This window comes from Oryza brachyantha, chromosome 2 (genome assembly GCF_000231095.2).
Source record: "Oryza brachyantha chromosome 2, ObraRS2, whole genome shotgun sequence".
Lineage (NCBI taxonomy): Eukaryota > Viridiplantae > Streptophyta > Magnoliopsida > Poales > Poaceae > Oryza > Oryza brachyantha.
In genome coordinates, this window is record NC_023164.2 from 18,977,378 (window position 1) to 18,994,143 (window position 16,766).

The following is a 16,766-nucleotide window of genomic DNA, read 5'->3' on the forward strand; positions in this document are numbered from 1 at the left end:
TTTTTCGTGCCGGGGTAAGTTAACTTACCCCCAACACCAACGAACGCAGTCCAAGTATACATAATTTAGAGCTAGTAACAGGAGTCAGCACAAAACGAAGTGGAAACACGCGCCGCACGGCACGGCACGCCACACCGCACTACAGTACCGGATAAAGTTGCCTATAAATACATCATGTATCCTAGCCATATTACGCAAGACCAACATCGCAAGATGACAATGACGAATTGCCTCCTCGTGCTGGCGATCGTGGGCCTCGTGTTTGTCTCCTTCCCAGGCCTCTCGCGCGGCGACGGCGGCGCTCACCGCGGCCGCGAACTAGCGGGCGGCTGCAAGCCGAGCGGCACGCTCAGGCCGACCAGGAGCCACTCGTGCGAGGACTGCTGCAGCGCTCGCCAGTCCTACCCGACGTACACCTGCTCGCCGGCGATCACCGGGAGCAACAACGCGGTGATGACGCTGAACAACTTCGACGCCGACGGTGAGGGCGGATCAGATCCGTCGGAGTGCGACGGTATGTACCACAGCAACACGGAGCTCGTGGTGGCGCTGTCGACGGGGTGGTACGCGAACAACAGGCGCTGCAACAAGAACATCCGGATCAACGCCAACGGCAGGTCCGTGCTCGCCAAGGTCGTCGACGAGTGCGACTCCCTGCACGGCTGCGACAAGGAGCACGGCTACCAGCCGCCGTGCCGCCCCAACGTCGTCGACGCGTCCCAGGCTGTGTGGGACGCGCTCGGCATCACCGGCGAAGAGGTCGGCGAGTACAATATCACTTGGTCGGATGCATGAGATCGACCGGTCCGTGGACATCCTGTCATTAACGAAGAAACCCAGTCACATCCCAAATAAATAAAGGGGTCTTACGTTACGAAAGGGTATAGAGCTTAGGGGTTATAAATATCTTAGTAGTATTTAAGGTCATGGGTTTGACTCCTTTTAAAACAAATAACGGTTTTGTGACGTACCCAGCAACAGGAGACGACTGTCGCTAAAAAAAAATAACAAAGGATATGGGCTCCTTGTTGAGCTCTCGACCAAGCTGGGTCTAATATCCAGCGAAAAATAAAGGACTTGGGCTTTGCCGCAAAAGAGCACCGTCCACTGGGCTGTCTACACAGCTATGGCCTTTTGTACGAGTGAACGTTTGTGTGGGGAATACTGCGCATTGTTTATATCCCTCTGTTTAAAAATATAAAATATCAGGTATAATTTGAATTTCATACGTAATATAAATATTTCTATACTAGTTTTCATAATTTCAATCATTTCAATGATGCAAGAGTCAATTAGACGCTTAGAAATACAATCTAATCATTTTAAAATTCAAAAATTAACCATGAAAATAACTAAAAAAAGAATATTTTAACATTTTCATAGTATATGATAAAAATTATAAAAATAGTTATGTTTTAGAACGGAAGGTGTATTGGTTTAATTTGATTCAGTCTTTAAGAGAACTAGTGTTGTGGGCCATATAGATTGTTCGGGTAGCATTTTCATAAAATTCTTTCGCATGGTAGCATAAATACTTTCATTTTTTATTGAGATGAAATATTTTAAATATTAATATAATTTTAAACTCTGACCAAACTTTATCAAATTTATATGTATAGTTTTATAATTATTATTATACTTTGTATGGGCATAAACAAACATGATGGCTACTTTAGTATTCTATGAGTCAAAGATATATAAATTTTATGGTATATTTATTTTTCTTCTTCTCTTCGTCTTACTCTTAAAATCAATAGGACGATGTCCATTGATAAGTTATCAATGCTATTGTATTACCAGATTTCTTATATTTTATTTCATTATGGGTCCTCGCAGTTTGGACTCAAGCTAGGAATTCCATTGTTTGGTTGATATAGATTTTAGGATCCAATTTAGTTTTACCTTTTATGTGAATGGGTGGATTTAATTTTTTTTCCTTTTCTTTGCTTAACACGTGAACTCTAAGAATTTTCAATTGACGTGACAATTTCTACCTAATTCTGTCTTATAGGATCAATATGTGGCTACTAGAAGAGCCAGTTAATATAGGTAAAATATGCAATCGTATCTCGATATTATCTAAATTTTATCTAGAATTAAAATATTTCTAAATTTACTCATATATAAACCTTTTTCAAATTAATAATCATTTTAAACTTGAATTTAAGATCGTAAATTATATTTCCACATGATTTTTTCTCTTTCTCTTATTTTTTTTCAATTGAAATATAGAATATTTATAAATTATACTCCTTCATAAATAGAACAATGGGAATGAATCGCTGAGTGTGTTGCAAGACGATGCGTCCGTCAATGTTATGGGGGATATGGTCAACATGGAGGAGGTTTGGGAGTGAACCAACTCGGGTTGTTAGAGCATCTTCAACAGACTATTTGGGTTAATGTTGCGGATTTATGTTATATAGGCCCGCAGAAAAATTCTGAAATAAATTACGAAAAGTTTCTGATCGGTTCCGATTTCCGACGGATAGAACCATAACCGTATCCATTTCCAATGCGAGAAAAAAATCCGAATCCATTTCCGTTTTCGATATATTCCGATTGATCGATGATTTCCATTTCTGAAAACTGATCCGGAATCTGGAAAGATTTTGAACCGTTTTCATCCCTATTCACGAGTGTGCTTTGTCAGGAGCACAAGACAGATTGGATGTTGATTGACCGATAAAACCTTGACAAAATGATTACGGCTCATTTGCTTGTGCATCGGTGCTTGAATCATGAGTGTCTATATCGGTGGCCACTCCACTCTTTCTGTCCACCCCGTTAGACTGGCCGTTGGAACCCAATCGGGGAGGTGCACCGACGGTCACCTTCTTTTGCTATGGCGGACAAGACTGATATATATACAAAACCCGAGGGGGCTTCTTCCAATATGATGCTATTGTCTTTTTCTTACGATGTTACTTGCCTTGGAATGTAGGTGCCTTCAAGTGTATATAAAAAGGAGAACTTGGATCGAGTTAAGGACCTTTATACCTTTGGCAAATCAACTACCTTAGTAAAATAAAGCAACATGGCACACATGAGTAGGATATTACAAACGATGTGGCATGTACTTGTCTAAACTTGATGTCCACTGTTGGCTCCCGATTAAAGAAAGATCTTGTGTTCCTAGCTTTACCCCCTAGGGCTGGACTCATAGGGAGGGTATCTTGGGTCCCACTCTCAGCACTTATTCTTCAATAAAATCTACTGAATGTGTGCCTCAAGCTAGCCCTCATCAGTTTTCTGGTACCATGCCTTACGAATAGCACACGGATCCCTCTCAAGCCACCCAACCTCATTACTTCTCTCATCCATGGCGGCGTACCTCTTACGTTGAGTTAAAACCATAATCTGGTATTGTGAATGACCTTATAACAAGTTTAATAGTATAGCCAACTTGTAAATTAAAAAGTGGCATGTCATCTGTAGTGATTCTAACCGTATATTTATAAAATAGTTAGACAGATACTACTATATGCTATTGCACCATCAATACTCTCATGCACATCCTTAAGCAAGCTACATATGCATAAATAGTTTTTTTTTCTTCTCTAATCATCTCTATCTAACCATAACTCTAGTAAGGTCAAGGATACTAGCTAATGCCAGCTCTCAGACATAGGCGTGGGAAGAAAAAAAAACAAAACTGAAAAACCGAACTGAGCTAATCGGAACCGAAACCAGACTAACTAAAACAGAATTTTTTGGTCATCAATTGGGACTAACCAAAATATTTCGGTTAATTCAGTTATGGTTACCGGTTAACCGAAATAAGCAAACTAATATAAATAATAGTACATCAAAGTCTAGTATCACACAAAGTCATCAAATTATACAAATATAATGCCATGTTCATTGATATGTTTATGATTTGGTGTCATCATCGGTTATTAAACTATCAAACAAAGACATAAAAGAGGAGATGTGTTGTTAATTATTTTTTCAATTCCAATATTTTTTTTGCAATCTCAATTTGTGAAATTTTGATCATGACCAAAACTAAAACCAAATTAACCAAAACTAATTTTGGTAAATAAGCGAATGCCCACATTTAGGTCGTGCTCCGGTGGGAGGATGTTACATGGTGCATAAAACGTAAATTAGTGCTATATCTGTTTCATAATAAGTCTATTTTTCAGTTTTTAGATGAATGTTTTGATTCTTCATCTTATTTAAATTTTTTGTGATTAGTATTTTCATTGTTACTAGACGATAAAACATGAATAGTATTTTATGCGTGAACAATTTTTTTTAAGTTTTTTACAAATTTTTCAAATAAGACAAATGGTCAAACGTCAGACACAGAAAACGTTAGACATAGAAATTAAAAAATAAAGTTATTATGGAACGAAGGTGGTACATGATTAGTTAAATATTAGTTATAAAAAATTAAAAATATATTAATATGATATTTTAAAGTAACTTTTCTATAAAATATTTTGTAAAAAATATGTTATTTAGCAATTTAGAAAGCGTGCGTACGAAAAATGAGTGAATCTAGATAAATTCCATGGGTAAGGAACAGGCCCTTAGGTCCCGTGGGAAAATTTTTTTTGGGAGAGACGTAACATCGATGTGTATGGTTATACATTTAAAGTATTAAACGTAACTAATTATAAAATAAATTTTGGTTTTCACCTGAAAACCACGAGACAAATCCTTTAAGTCTAATTAATCTATCATTAGCACGTGTTGGTTACCGTAGCCCTTATGGCTAATCATGTACTAATTAGGCTTAAAAGATTCGTCTTAAGATTTTCTCCGTAACTGTGTAATTAGTTTAATGTTCATGTATATTTAATATTTTATTTAGATGTTCAAAGATTTGACATGATGTTTTTGATAAAGTTTTTAGAAATTAATCAAAGGCCTTAATTAGAGATTTACAGATGCCCTAGAAATTGGAGTTGACCTAGTATTTAGGTGTGTGCAGAGTACGGTACTACTACTATTACCTGACCTTCACGTCATCTTTCTTATAGCTGACCAGTTCGATCAGTCGATCGTAGCCCTGCCAAGAACGATGAACGATGAGACTATACAGCCGTTGCACATCGGAATTCACATGTCACATTTCCTGGTATTTTTTCGCCCGGGTTTTTGACGTCAGGATGCGCAGAGCTTACGGGTAGGAATGGATTGATGGATGGGAATGCAGATTCCTCGGGCATGTTTAGTTCCTAAAATTTTTCTATGAAAACATCACATCGAATTTTTGAACTTAAAAAACTAATTGCACATAAAAGAAATCTTAAAACGAACCTTTTAAACCTAATTAGACCATGATTAGCCATAAGTGCTACGGTAACCAACATGTGCTAATGACAGATTAATTAGGCTCAAAAGATTATCTCGTGGTTTCCAGGCTAGCCATGAAATTCATTTTTTCATTCGTATTAAAAAATCACTTCCAACATCCGATACACTTCTAACAAAAAAAATTTCTCGGTCTAAACTCCACCTCACTTTCTCTCCGCAGTAACAACCACCCCGTGGGTTCATGTGTTCATGTCCTCCTCCTGTCGCGCCTTTCGCCCAAAGTGATTTGTGACTCTTGTGGTAAGGGCCTTCATGCTTTTAGCTCGGTTTCAGAATTCCGACCAACTACGCCTCCACTTTCTTCCAAGCTCGGTAACCGCATTGCCGCCTTCTCTTCGCGCGCGGTTGGTGTGTTCTTCCTTCATTATTGCCCGATATCTCTGAAGACGTGCAATTTTTCGAAACGATGTAACAAAATTTGCACTACTGAAAAAAGTGTTAAGGAAAAAAAAAGATGATGTCACACTTCAGTTCCCTGGAGGACTACGGAGAAAACTTCAAAACTTCCAACCCAGCATAAACCAATTACCAATACCCCGAACAATTTACAGTTTCTCGAATTCTTGTAGTGCATAGAGCACAGGTGCGTCCAACCCAACTGGCAGCAGGTTGATTTCTCGACTGTAGCTGGTCACCAGTTCACTACACGGCATGTGTACTCTTTTGTCAGTTTTCTTTTCATCGTCGCGTGAAGCAGGAGTAAAAGATGGATGGGAATATTACTGCTCAAGCCAGCTTTGGTTACCGAGTTACCCCGATTATGTCAGTACTCAGTAGTAAGCGCTCCAGTAAAGACTTACTCCTCCGTTAATTCAAAATACAAGTATATCTAGAATTCAAATTTATACCAAAATATAATCATTTCTGCAGCGAACTGAGTGTCTCGCTTAGCGTCGGCACGGCACTATCACTCACGGTTGAACGCCAACGAGAGAACATGCAAGCAAGCACCGAAACGGCAAAGAAGCGTTCTTTCCCCTTGCAACAGAATCTGCCTTCCCAGTTCCGATTCACCAAAAATAGTACTAGCTCCTAGTTAGCAAATTAAGCAGCAAGAAGAGCAGAGTACCGCCACACTAATCACACACACTAACCAGCTTCCATTACAGGAGGCTCTAAAGTTAAAAAGAAAAGAAGTGGAGTACTGAAACAGACATACACACACTCCACCTGCCATGCACGGTTAAACGACGTCCGCGGCGGCGCGGCCGTCGTCGAAGTTGAGGGCGTAGCTGAGCGCGTCGTAGTGGAAGCTGAAACGGTGGTCCCGCCTGCCGCCGCGCCACCTCCCGCGCTCCGACTGCATCCGCCTGATCGCCGCGCGCAGCCGCCAGTAGAGGCCCCGAAGCAGCCTGCTGCTCCCCCGCCCGCGCGCCACCGCGACCACCCCTGCCTCCACCGCCGCCACCACGGCCGCCATTGATTATTTTATTACTACTCCGCTTCCCCGCTGCTCCCGGCTCGCTGGCTCGCTCGCCCGCGGAGGGGGGGAAGAGGCTCGACCGGCTGCCTCTACCAGAGAGGCATGCGGACTAGGGATCGAGTCCTCGTCGATCTTACCTTGCTGGCCTCTCCGCTCGCCGTGGCGGCAGTGTGAAGTGGTAGGTTTGGGCTTGGGCAGGCAGGCAGAGTGAGCAGAGGATATGGGGCAGAAGATATGGTGGTGGTGGGGGCGGGCATGGGAAAGCGTATATAACGATCGCTCTTTACCTTTTCAACGCTTTTTCAACGCCCCTGTCCTCGTTCGGTTAACGCCGTGGGACAGGGAACTGGGGTACTCTACTCTACTCGTACTAGCGCTGAACTTAGAACAACTAGGAAAGGAAAAGGAAAGTAAGATAAGATAAGAAAGAAATAAAATATTCGGAATAGCGGAATAAGAAATGCAAAAATGAAGAAAAGGGAACCTAATCTCACTTCCTTCTGTGCCATAAAGAAAAGAACCAGAGATTTAGACCCTAATGAATTCACTGCCTACTGCTAACCGGCGTTGCATAGATAATAATACCACTGCAGTATACTCCCATGCCCCCGGCTAGTCAATTTATACCAATGGAGTATAATACCACTGGAGTACTGAGGCAGCGTTCGCCCCCTCCCCCCGCCCCCGGCTAGTCAATTTATAGCCCTTTTTTTTTCACGCGCACGCTTCCTAAATGGTTAAATAATATATTTTTAAAAAAAATTTATAGGAAAGTTATTTTAAAACATCATATTAATCTATTTTATATTTTTTTTAATAGTTAATAATTAATTAATCATGTACTAATCTATTACTATATTTTTCGTGCTAGGGCATATGTTAAATAATCTATACCTATCGAACGCAACCTCAAATACTACAATAGGGCGTCCTCTTGAGTATCCCTAAATCCCATATACTACCTCGCTAGTTATAAAATACGAGTATTTAGCTGAGATTAAGATTAGAAAAAAAGACTATTATATTTATTAATAAATAAATAATACATAGGGATGAAATGGTATACGGAAATAAAATTGGAAGAATTTTGAATGAGTTATATACTCATCTTTTCGCGTATGGACACGAGTCAAAATTTAAATTTTTTATTTTAAATTTGGAGTTTTGAAGGGTTTTATAATAGTTTTTTTTCAGCATTGGCTTTTAATTATTACTCCCTCCATCTCACACCGTAAAACTTTATAGTCTTGCCTAAATTCATATGGATGCTAATGAATCTAGATATATATATATAAATTATATATTTATTAATGGATAAATTTAGGCAAGAATAAAAATTCTTCAATATGAAACGGAGTTAGTAGGACAAATATGACAGTGCTATTGAAATCTTAAAAATACTTATGTTTTGAAATGGATAGATTAAGTAATTATTGAATAATTAGTATTGTAAATAATATCAGAAGACCAACAATACTATAAATAATAAACAAAATACTGATATATTGCTATAAAATTTAAATTATAAAATGATTAAACGTTTTAACGGAGCGAGTATAAATTGGAGTAGTAGTACTCCCGAGTGGAGTTGAAGTACAACCACGAGAATTTCTCCCCAAAAAACTACGAGCATCCAAGAGTAGCTCGTGAGGAGTACTTTCGTTGGCGAGCGTAGCTTGCTGCTTGTACTAGCCGAGCCTGAGCGCAGGAACGTGCAGCGCGGGACCGGGCGTTGGATTCGGGACAATGCGGAATGGACTGTAAATCTGACTGCTTGTCACGTGGGTGCACCGCAACGTCGTAGTGGCCGGTGTGGATTGGCGAGAATTTCTTGGCGCAACCCTCCTCCCGAGCTGCGATTTCAGGGCTAAGAGCATATAACAGCTCATTCATCCCGAGTAAAAGTTGAGTCTAATAGATTATTTATTTCATCATTTATTTTTAAATGTTATTCATATTAGGAGGAAGAGAAACTCTATATTTAGATGTTCTCTCTAATCCTCCAAATAGATATAGATGATGTCATATATAGATGATTTGCTGAAGTACAAAGGGATACAAAGGATGAAAGCGTTTTAGATGATCATTCAAATGAAGATATGGATGAACAAATTTAGATAAGCTGTTGGGATGCTCTAATGCTGTCTACGGCGATAGTGGCATCCTGTGTTCCTGCCCTGGAAGTTAAACGAAGAGAGGTCTACTAGCAGGGTCCCCGGTGAAGCACTACTCGCACAGTTCTTTCCCCTCACGGGCTGTTTAGTTCCAAAAAATTTTCACCTAAAAATATCATATCAAAACTTTAAACATTTAAATAAAGTATTAAACATAGATAAAAGAAAAAATTAATTGCACAGTTATGTGAGAAATCGTGAGACGAATCTTTTGAGCCTAATTAGTACGTGATTAGCCATAAGTGCTATAGTAAACCACATGTGCTAATGACGGAATAATTAGATTCAAAAGATTAGTCTCGCGGTTTCCACGTCAGCCGTGAAATTTGTTTTTTCATTTATGTCCAAGAACCCTTTTTCGACATCCGATCAAACGTTTGACGTGACATACAAAATTTTTTATTTCACCGAGTAAAACACCCCCTTAATTACCTGGGACAGCTTACGATTGAAGGGAACGGGCAGCAATATCGAATTGCATGCGTCCTGTATCCCTGTGCACCTTTTTGTGTGCCGGAGTATTGATTGCCATAGCAGATTGGGCAATTGAGTGGCAGCTCATGGTCGCCCGCTTGCAGTGGTCACTGCTTGAGTTATGTTCTCTCCGCAGGTTCATATAGACCCGTTCAATTCTTAAAAACTTTTTTAAAAAATATTATATCGAATTTTCAGACACATAAATACAGCATCAAATATATAGAAATATTAAAACTAATTACAAGTTATGGACGAAATCGTGTGACGAATCTTTTAAGCCTAATTAGTACATAATTAGTTATAAGTGCTACAATAACCAACGTGTGCAAATGACGAATTAATTAGACTCAAAAGATTCGTCTCGTGATTTCTAGGTGAAATCTAAAATTTATTTTATAATTAGACTACGTTTAATACTTTAAATGTGTGACCGTATGTCAAAAGTTGTGTTTAGTTAGGGAAATGAAAATTTTTGGGTGTCACGTCAAACGTTTGACCGTATGTCAAAATGGGTTTTCAGACACGAATGAAAAACGAATTTCACGGCTCTCCTAAAAACTACGAGAAGAATCTTTTGAGCCTAATTAATCCGCCATTAGCGCATGTGGGTTAATGTAGCACTTATGGCTAATCATGGACAAATTAGGCTCAAAAGATTCGTCTCATGATTTCTCACGTAACTGTGTAATTAGTTTTTTTTTTTATCCATAATATTTAATGCTCTATTTACATGTCTAAAGATTCGATGTGATGTTTTTTTCCGAAATTTTTTGGAAAACTAAACCGGTTGCGTCCACGTTCTCATGCCATCCGAGCCGACGCCTTGGAGCCAAACGTCACCCCAGTCCACTCTGAATGTACTTAAGTATATTTTGCAATAGACAGAGTAAGTATTGATATGGGTGAGATAACGAAAATTAATATCTTTTAGGGCTGTAGGTACGTACTCCCTCCGGTTAATAATTTATAGTAGTATTGTTTTGTACATGTGTTATTAAGTTTTTAATTATTAATAAGTTTTAAAATATTATATTAAAATAAAAGGTATAGATGAGTCATATATATATATATATATGACTCATCTATACCTTTTATTTAATATAATATATGTGCAACCTATAGAACAAGCTATTCTATGTCCCCTCCCTCATAAGGTCCAAACCTACCTTCCACCTCTTTCTAAGGGCCTAGGACCCCTCAACTAGCCTAGTTAAAGCCTTCTCCCACCGGTCAAACCGCTCCTTTTGACCTTCCTCCACGCCCATCTTTGCCAACTCCCGTCTATCTAAAACATGCAGTAACATGAAAGCAAAATATAGTAACATGCCTTATGAAATGCAGTAACAACGTTAAAATATAGTCATGACGGATCTAGTTTTTTAAATCATATTTTTTAACCAATATGGTGAAAACGGTTTTGAAAAATAATATAAAACATATAAGATATTACTCTCTAAAGATTAGAGACTAGGAATACAATATTTTTAGCTCTCTCACATGTATTAGTTGTATTGCAATAATATACAGTCACGATGTTACTGTATTTCTATCGTGGCGTTACTGCAAATGTGCAACACACATATTACTGCACGTATATCGCGATGTTACTATACTTCTATCACGACGTTACTGCAATTCTGCAGTAACAATACACATATTTTATAGCAAAATAGCGTTATTACTACATAGAAGGCGCATCATTACTGCACTTATAGATATTTCTTAAGATTTTAAACTTTAAACAACTTTATTTCTCACCTATCACATAAAAAACTACACTATATCAACATATACAACATATTTTTTTCATTAAATTTTCTTAAATTTTTTAAATTCTCCTCAAATTTAAACTCGGTTACCGCGGCTTACCGAAGCCGTGCCTCGGCGAAGGGCACGGTTACCGCGGTTACCTTGGCGGTAACCGCGGTAACGCGAACCCTGGTCGTGATCAAATATAGGTTTTGAAGATCATATTGTTGCCTGATAAAAACATATAAATGGAAAAAAAAACTTAGCATTTTGATAAGCATGATAGTGGATTGAAAACATGAACAACCATTGAATTGGATCATAGGAGGTGTATGGAATTAAAGGAGCGATAATAAATCAAAGAAAAAAATCAATAGGTGGTACTCAAGCTAATTTTTGTCCCAAATCTCTCCTTCTGGAGCCATTCATAATTTTTATAAGATCCTTTAAATATCAATCTGTCACGCGCAGAAATTCCTCACCTGAATTTCTGAACTTAATTGTGTATTAAATCCCTGTCCAGGACCAGCCAGGGTATACAAAAAGACAATGTTGATTACATAACCATCGTTCTTAGAAACAACTGAAAATTACACTTATTCTAGCGGAAATGCAGCGAAAAGAAAAAAAACAAAGGGGTAGACTAGCTCCAGCGGGTACGGCTCCAGTCCACAGGCAACACTTCGACGGCGGAACAGCTCACTCCTGAGGGGCACCTCCATCGGACTCTGCTTCTAGCTCTGGGTTGGGAAAGTTAAGCAAGGCTGAGTACAAACCACCGTACTCAACAAGTAACACGGACAAGGGGGAAAAATAAATGATGCATAGGGGTTAACGAGGACGGGCTAGGGTTAGTTGCGACAAAGCAGCAGTTTAAATAAATAACAGAGACTGAAAGAATAAAGGTAATTTAAATACAGTAAAGCATAAATAAAATAAGCAGTTGTAAAATACCACAACACTGTCCAACGTTACACCACGTTGCAACAGGCCCAACCACTACTCAACGTTACACCACGCTGCAGTAGTCCCAAGTGATAACAGATTTTACTCAAGTTATTAGGATTCACTAATCACAGTGAAGCTGGGAGTTCGCCCGTAACCGTGGGCACGGCTATTCGAATAGTTTATACTCTGATCAGAGGTGTACTACTGTACCCACAAGACACGACTCCACTACACTTGAACGTGCGCCGACATACCACCACGGCATATCGGAAAGAAGACCGTGATAGGACCCGTTACACAACCCTCCCTATTTAATCGTACCACACTTCAGGTTTCACCCCCTCCTTTACACCAAGTCGGGCAGTCCACTCTTGTGCCTCGGTAGATCCGGAAGCAGGAGAAGCTTTCGTTACACCACGATTGCCCGTCCATACTCCATCACGCCTACCCTTGCCTGGGTACGTCAAATAGTTCGAAGTCATGCTCCAAATCCCACCTTACCCATTTCGGCATGTGGTTAGCACTTAACGACTTCCAGGGTTTCCCGTGAACCGGTCCTTAATCGCCATGGGTGCGAATCTCAAAACCATGCACCTATAGCCCACCATTATCAATATTTTAGTTGACATTAACCCGAACCAGGTAGTGAATCATTATCTCGGCTATTCAGAACTAAGCATAATTATATGTGATCCCATGAGCTATTTGTTCTAAGCATGGCTAAGCATTAACCTAGGCCTGACTCTAATCAAGTTACCCCTGGTCCAGCAACGAACAAAGTTGGATAAACAACGGCATACTAATAAGGTTTACCCGAAAATAGCATAAAGTAAGTATTTTAGTTAAAACAATGCATATTTGAAATAATAAAGCGGGGTATTTGCAATAATGGGTTCAATATGTTCAAGGATGAGTGTCACTTGCCTTGCTCTGGCCCTTGGGGAACTTCGGCGACGATCTCGAAGTAAACCGGCTCTTCGGCGGGGTCCGAATCTAAGCGACAAAGCACAAAAATAAATAAAACAGGCACAAACTCTACTAAAACAGCAAAAGAAACTATTTTTAATGGATTCTTGATAACTTTATGAATTTAATGAAATTTGAATGGACCTAAACGGAGACTAGATGAATTACTTATGAATTTTAGAAGTTTTCTAGGTTTTTAACTAAACAGAAAAGTCCTAAATCAATTATTGCGCAATTAATGGGGCTGCTGACGTCAGCGAGGAGAGAGGGTACTGACGGCTGACAGGTGGGGACCACCTGTCGGTGAGAGAGAGAGAGAGGCGCTGACAGCTGGGCCCGGGAGGAGAGAGAGAAGGCGGGCGCGGGGAGCGACTGACGAGTGGGACCCACTCGTCAGCGAGAGGGAACAGAGAGATGGGGGCCGAACGCGCGGTCGGGCGGACGGCGGCGACCGGCGGGAGCGGCGGGCGACGCGGCGGCGGCGGCGCACGGCGACGGCGACGACCGGCGAGCGGCGACGGCGCGACGGCGACGACGGCCGGGTCGGCGGCGCACGGGCGAGCGGCGAAGCAGTCACTGACAGGTGGGCCCCACCTGTCAGTGGCGCGGGAGAGAGGAGGGAGCGGCGATGGACTTCGCGGCGCGGACGACGGGCGAGCGGGCGAGCTGGGCCGGAGCCGCGGCCCAGGCGGGAGCGCGCGCGAAGGGAGGGAAGCGGCCGGCGCGGCAGGGCCGGCCGAGCGGGAAGACGGGCCGGCTCGGCTGGGCCGGCCCGGGAAGGAAAAGAAAAAGAAAAAGAAAAAGGAAAAAGAGAGAGGGAGGAAAATTGGACTTCGGCCCAATTTGAGAATGAAGGGAAAAAGAAAGGAAAAAGGAGGGAAAAAGGAAAACCCCATTTTTGCCGAGTTTTAAATTAATTTGTTTGGCCAAATTTTATACTTCTGCAATTTGAATTTAAATCCTGTTAGTCGATTTGCGAGCCTCGATTTAAGTGAATTAATTCCTTTTATAGGGATTTTTTTTCTGAGTTAATTAAGCCAATTATTATTTACGGATTTCTTTTTACGATTTTAGGCTTAGGACGAAACTCCAGGTGTGACACAATCCCTTGCTTAAATAGCCAGATACCCTTCCGTCCCAAAATGATTTTATTTTTTGGTTTTATATAGAGCGTTTGATCATCATCTTATTTAAAAGTTATAAAAAATTAAAAAATGGTCACACATAAAGTATTATTCATGTTTCATCATCTAATAATAAAAAATATTAACCGTAAAATTTTTTAAATAAGACGAAGAATCAAACATTAGAACGTAGTGAGTAGAAAACTTTCCTACAGGATCTAAGCCTGGATAGACTATTAAGTACAAATCAAATAGGCGTTGTTGTTCAATGCGTTTCTGTACCAGTGAGTTTCCTGTTCCTATGTTCACGGGCAAAATCACAAGAAATAATCCAGCGAGACCTCATTGTTTTATTTCCTGAGCGCGGTGACTGCACCATATGCCCTATTGCACATTTGCCTTCCGGTGTCATGTTGCCGTCAACCTTAAGCTGTGCATTCCCGAGAAGAACACGGGTTATATAGACCCCCCTTTTAAGCGAATATTTTAGGATTTGATACTCTTAGAAGCGACTTTTAACGATTTATCATTTATCTATATATATATATATATATATATATATATATATATATATATATATATATATGACATGTGACATGTGACATATGAGTGACAAGTTGTTAAACACAGCTACTATAGTATGGGCAAAAACTTAAATGTCCATGGAAGATTACAAAACACAACAACAATACATGATTGTGTCGTTTCATAGTATCCTTTAAATCCTAATCCTTTGTTTCAAATGACAACCAAACACATGAATTAGATACAAGATAATAACTCAAAGAAACGTTTCCAGGAGGTTAAAACTCATGCTACTTGCCCTCCAAAAGACCAAAACCTCTCCCTATTGATCCATTGCTTAGGATACTTTGAATCACAATCCTTTGTTTCAAATGACTAAATATGACTTTTCCTTATATGATCCAAACCATAAAACTTTCTGATGTTTTTAATACAAATCAAAGGGCCTCTTAATGAGTACTGACGCTTTGGTTGAGAGTAAGAAAAAAATTAGGATGATGTGATTAAATTACTCTTCTAAAATTTCTTCATCCCGAACACATATATGTTTATAGTTCCTATGTTTTACATTCATCAATTTTGCACCCACATTCTTATGTTTTATATTGGTGTGTTTTCTTTCCTATGTGTGTCCAACTTCATAGTTATCGTTGATATGGAAACTAGGGTTTTTTTACCAGTAGGCTCGTGACATCCTAAGTGTTGTCTACATCCCAATTGGGAGGGGTTCAAATGCTCCGATCCCCCTCAAGGCGTAAGTAGGTGTTGGGGTAGTCTGGCATCGGCGTTTGCCAACATGGCATACTATTAAAGGCCAGTTGAGAGGAACCGCCAAGAGAATGCTTCGAGGTAAAGGGACTACCGCATTTAGTTACCGACATGCACAATATCAACATGCATGGTGCCTAACACCAATTCTCTTGCCGCAACATTAAGTGTGACATGAAAGCTCCTATTCCTCGTTGGAGCGGGAAGTAGTGTTGCCCCTTGCTGGGTCCCATCATTCATGAATGATGTCAGCCGAGCTTAATGACTACTTGTTATTTGTCCTCACTGATAGGTGAGGGCCACGGTACTTGTTATTTGTCCTCACTGATAGGTGAGGGCCACGGGACGGATATCCAGATGTGTGCACAGAGGGCCACCGCCTCTGTCCATGCCCCAAGAGCATGGTACACGAGGCCCGACAACTACGCGTAAGGCTACCACTGGCCTTCCACATCTCTGGTCCCATCACGTGTCATGTTAATAAGGATAAATCATATGCGTTAAATGCTTATCCTAGAAGGTACTATATGAAGGAAATGAGTCTCTATAGCAGAACGTTCTTCATCTAGTACTAATCATCGTGGTATCTCCTTGGCAATAAAAGGAAGAACAAGTCATGTGAACGAGAGCAAAGCAACAAAAGATAAGATAGACAACATAAAAGGAAGGTAGCGAAACGTAACCAGAGTTCGAATAATAAGATTAAGAAGCTAGATGAAAAAGAATACAATTGGTAGCAATCCAGATTAATCAGTGTTCATGAGCTAACGAAGGAAACTATCGGGAGCTAGAAAAGGAGACTCACAACCACTGATAGAGAGCTCTCATAGTCTCATCACTTGTGTTACACACACATCATAAGAACATCTACGCTACCGTATTGTCCAAACATGTTTACTTGCTTTGTCCGTGTGATTTCTTCACACATTTACTACACCACCTACCATATTTGAACTAGCAATTTTTCCCATGCTCCCTGAGTGCAACACAAAAAAGAGTTCTTTGATCTCTTGCTTAAGGGTTTCACATTTGACAATAGTTTTTATGTCCTTTGGGAACTGAAATGTTATCTCTCTATTTCTTTCTCTGGTCCAACACAATGTAATAAAGGTAACTCAGGGTGTAATTTTCTTAATATAGAAATAGCTATATTTTAGTGAATTATTCAAACACGTGCTTGTTTTGGAGAAAAAACGTGTGTTCCCTCTATTCGAAAATATAATCGGTGAAAATTGCATACCACAATATAAACATTCTTGTGTTGATTTCTGAACCAACTAGATA

The 16,766-nt window shown here is 40.0% G+C and overlaps 1 protein-coding gene across 1 annotated transcript; it reads left to right on the forward strand.

The window, feature by feature from the left end:
- Positions 1-201: 201 nt before the first annotated feature.
- On the forward strand, positions 202-825 carry LOC102703555 (putative ripening-related protein 2). Its single transcript, XM_006647513.3, has one exon. The coding sequence runs from the start codon at positions 214-216 to the stop codon at positions 793-795; it is 582 nt and encodes a 193-aa protein (XP_006647576.1). The 5' UTR covers positions 202-213; the 3' UTR covers positions 796-825.
- Positions 826-16,766: the final 15,941 nt, after the last annotated feature.

Coding starts and splice junctions, on each gene's coding strand:
- LOC102703555 (XM_006647513.3), top strand. CDS start 214: ATGACAATGACGAATTGCCTCCTCGTGCTGGCGATCGTGGGCCTCGTG.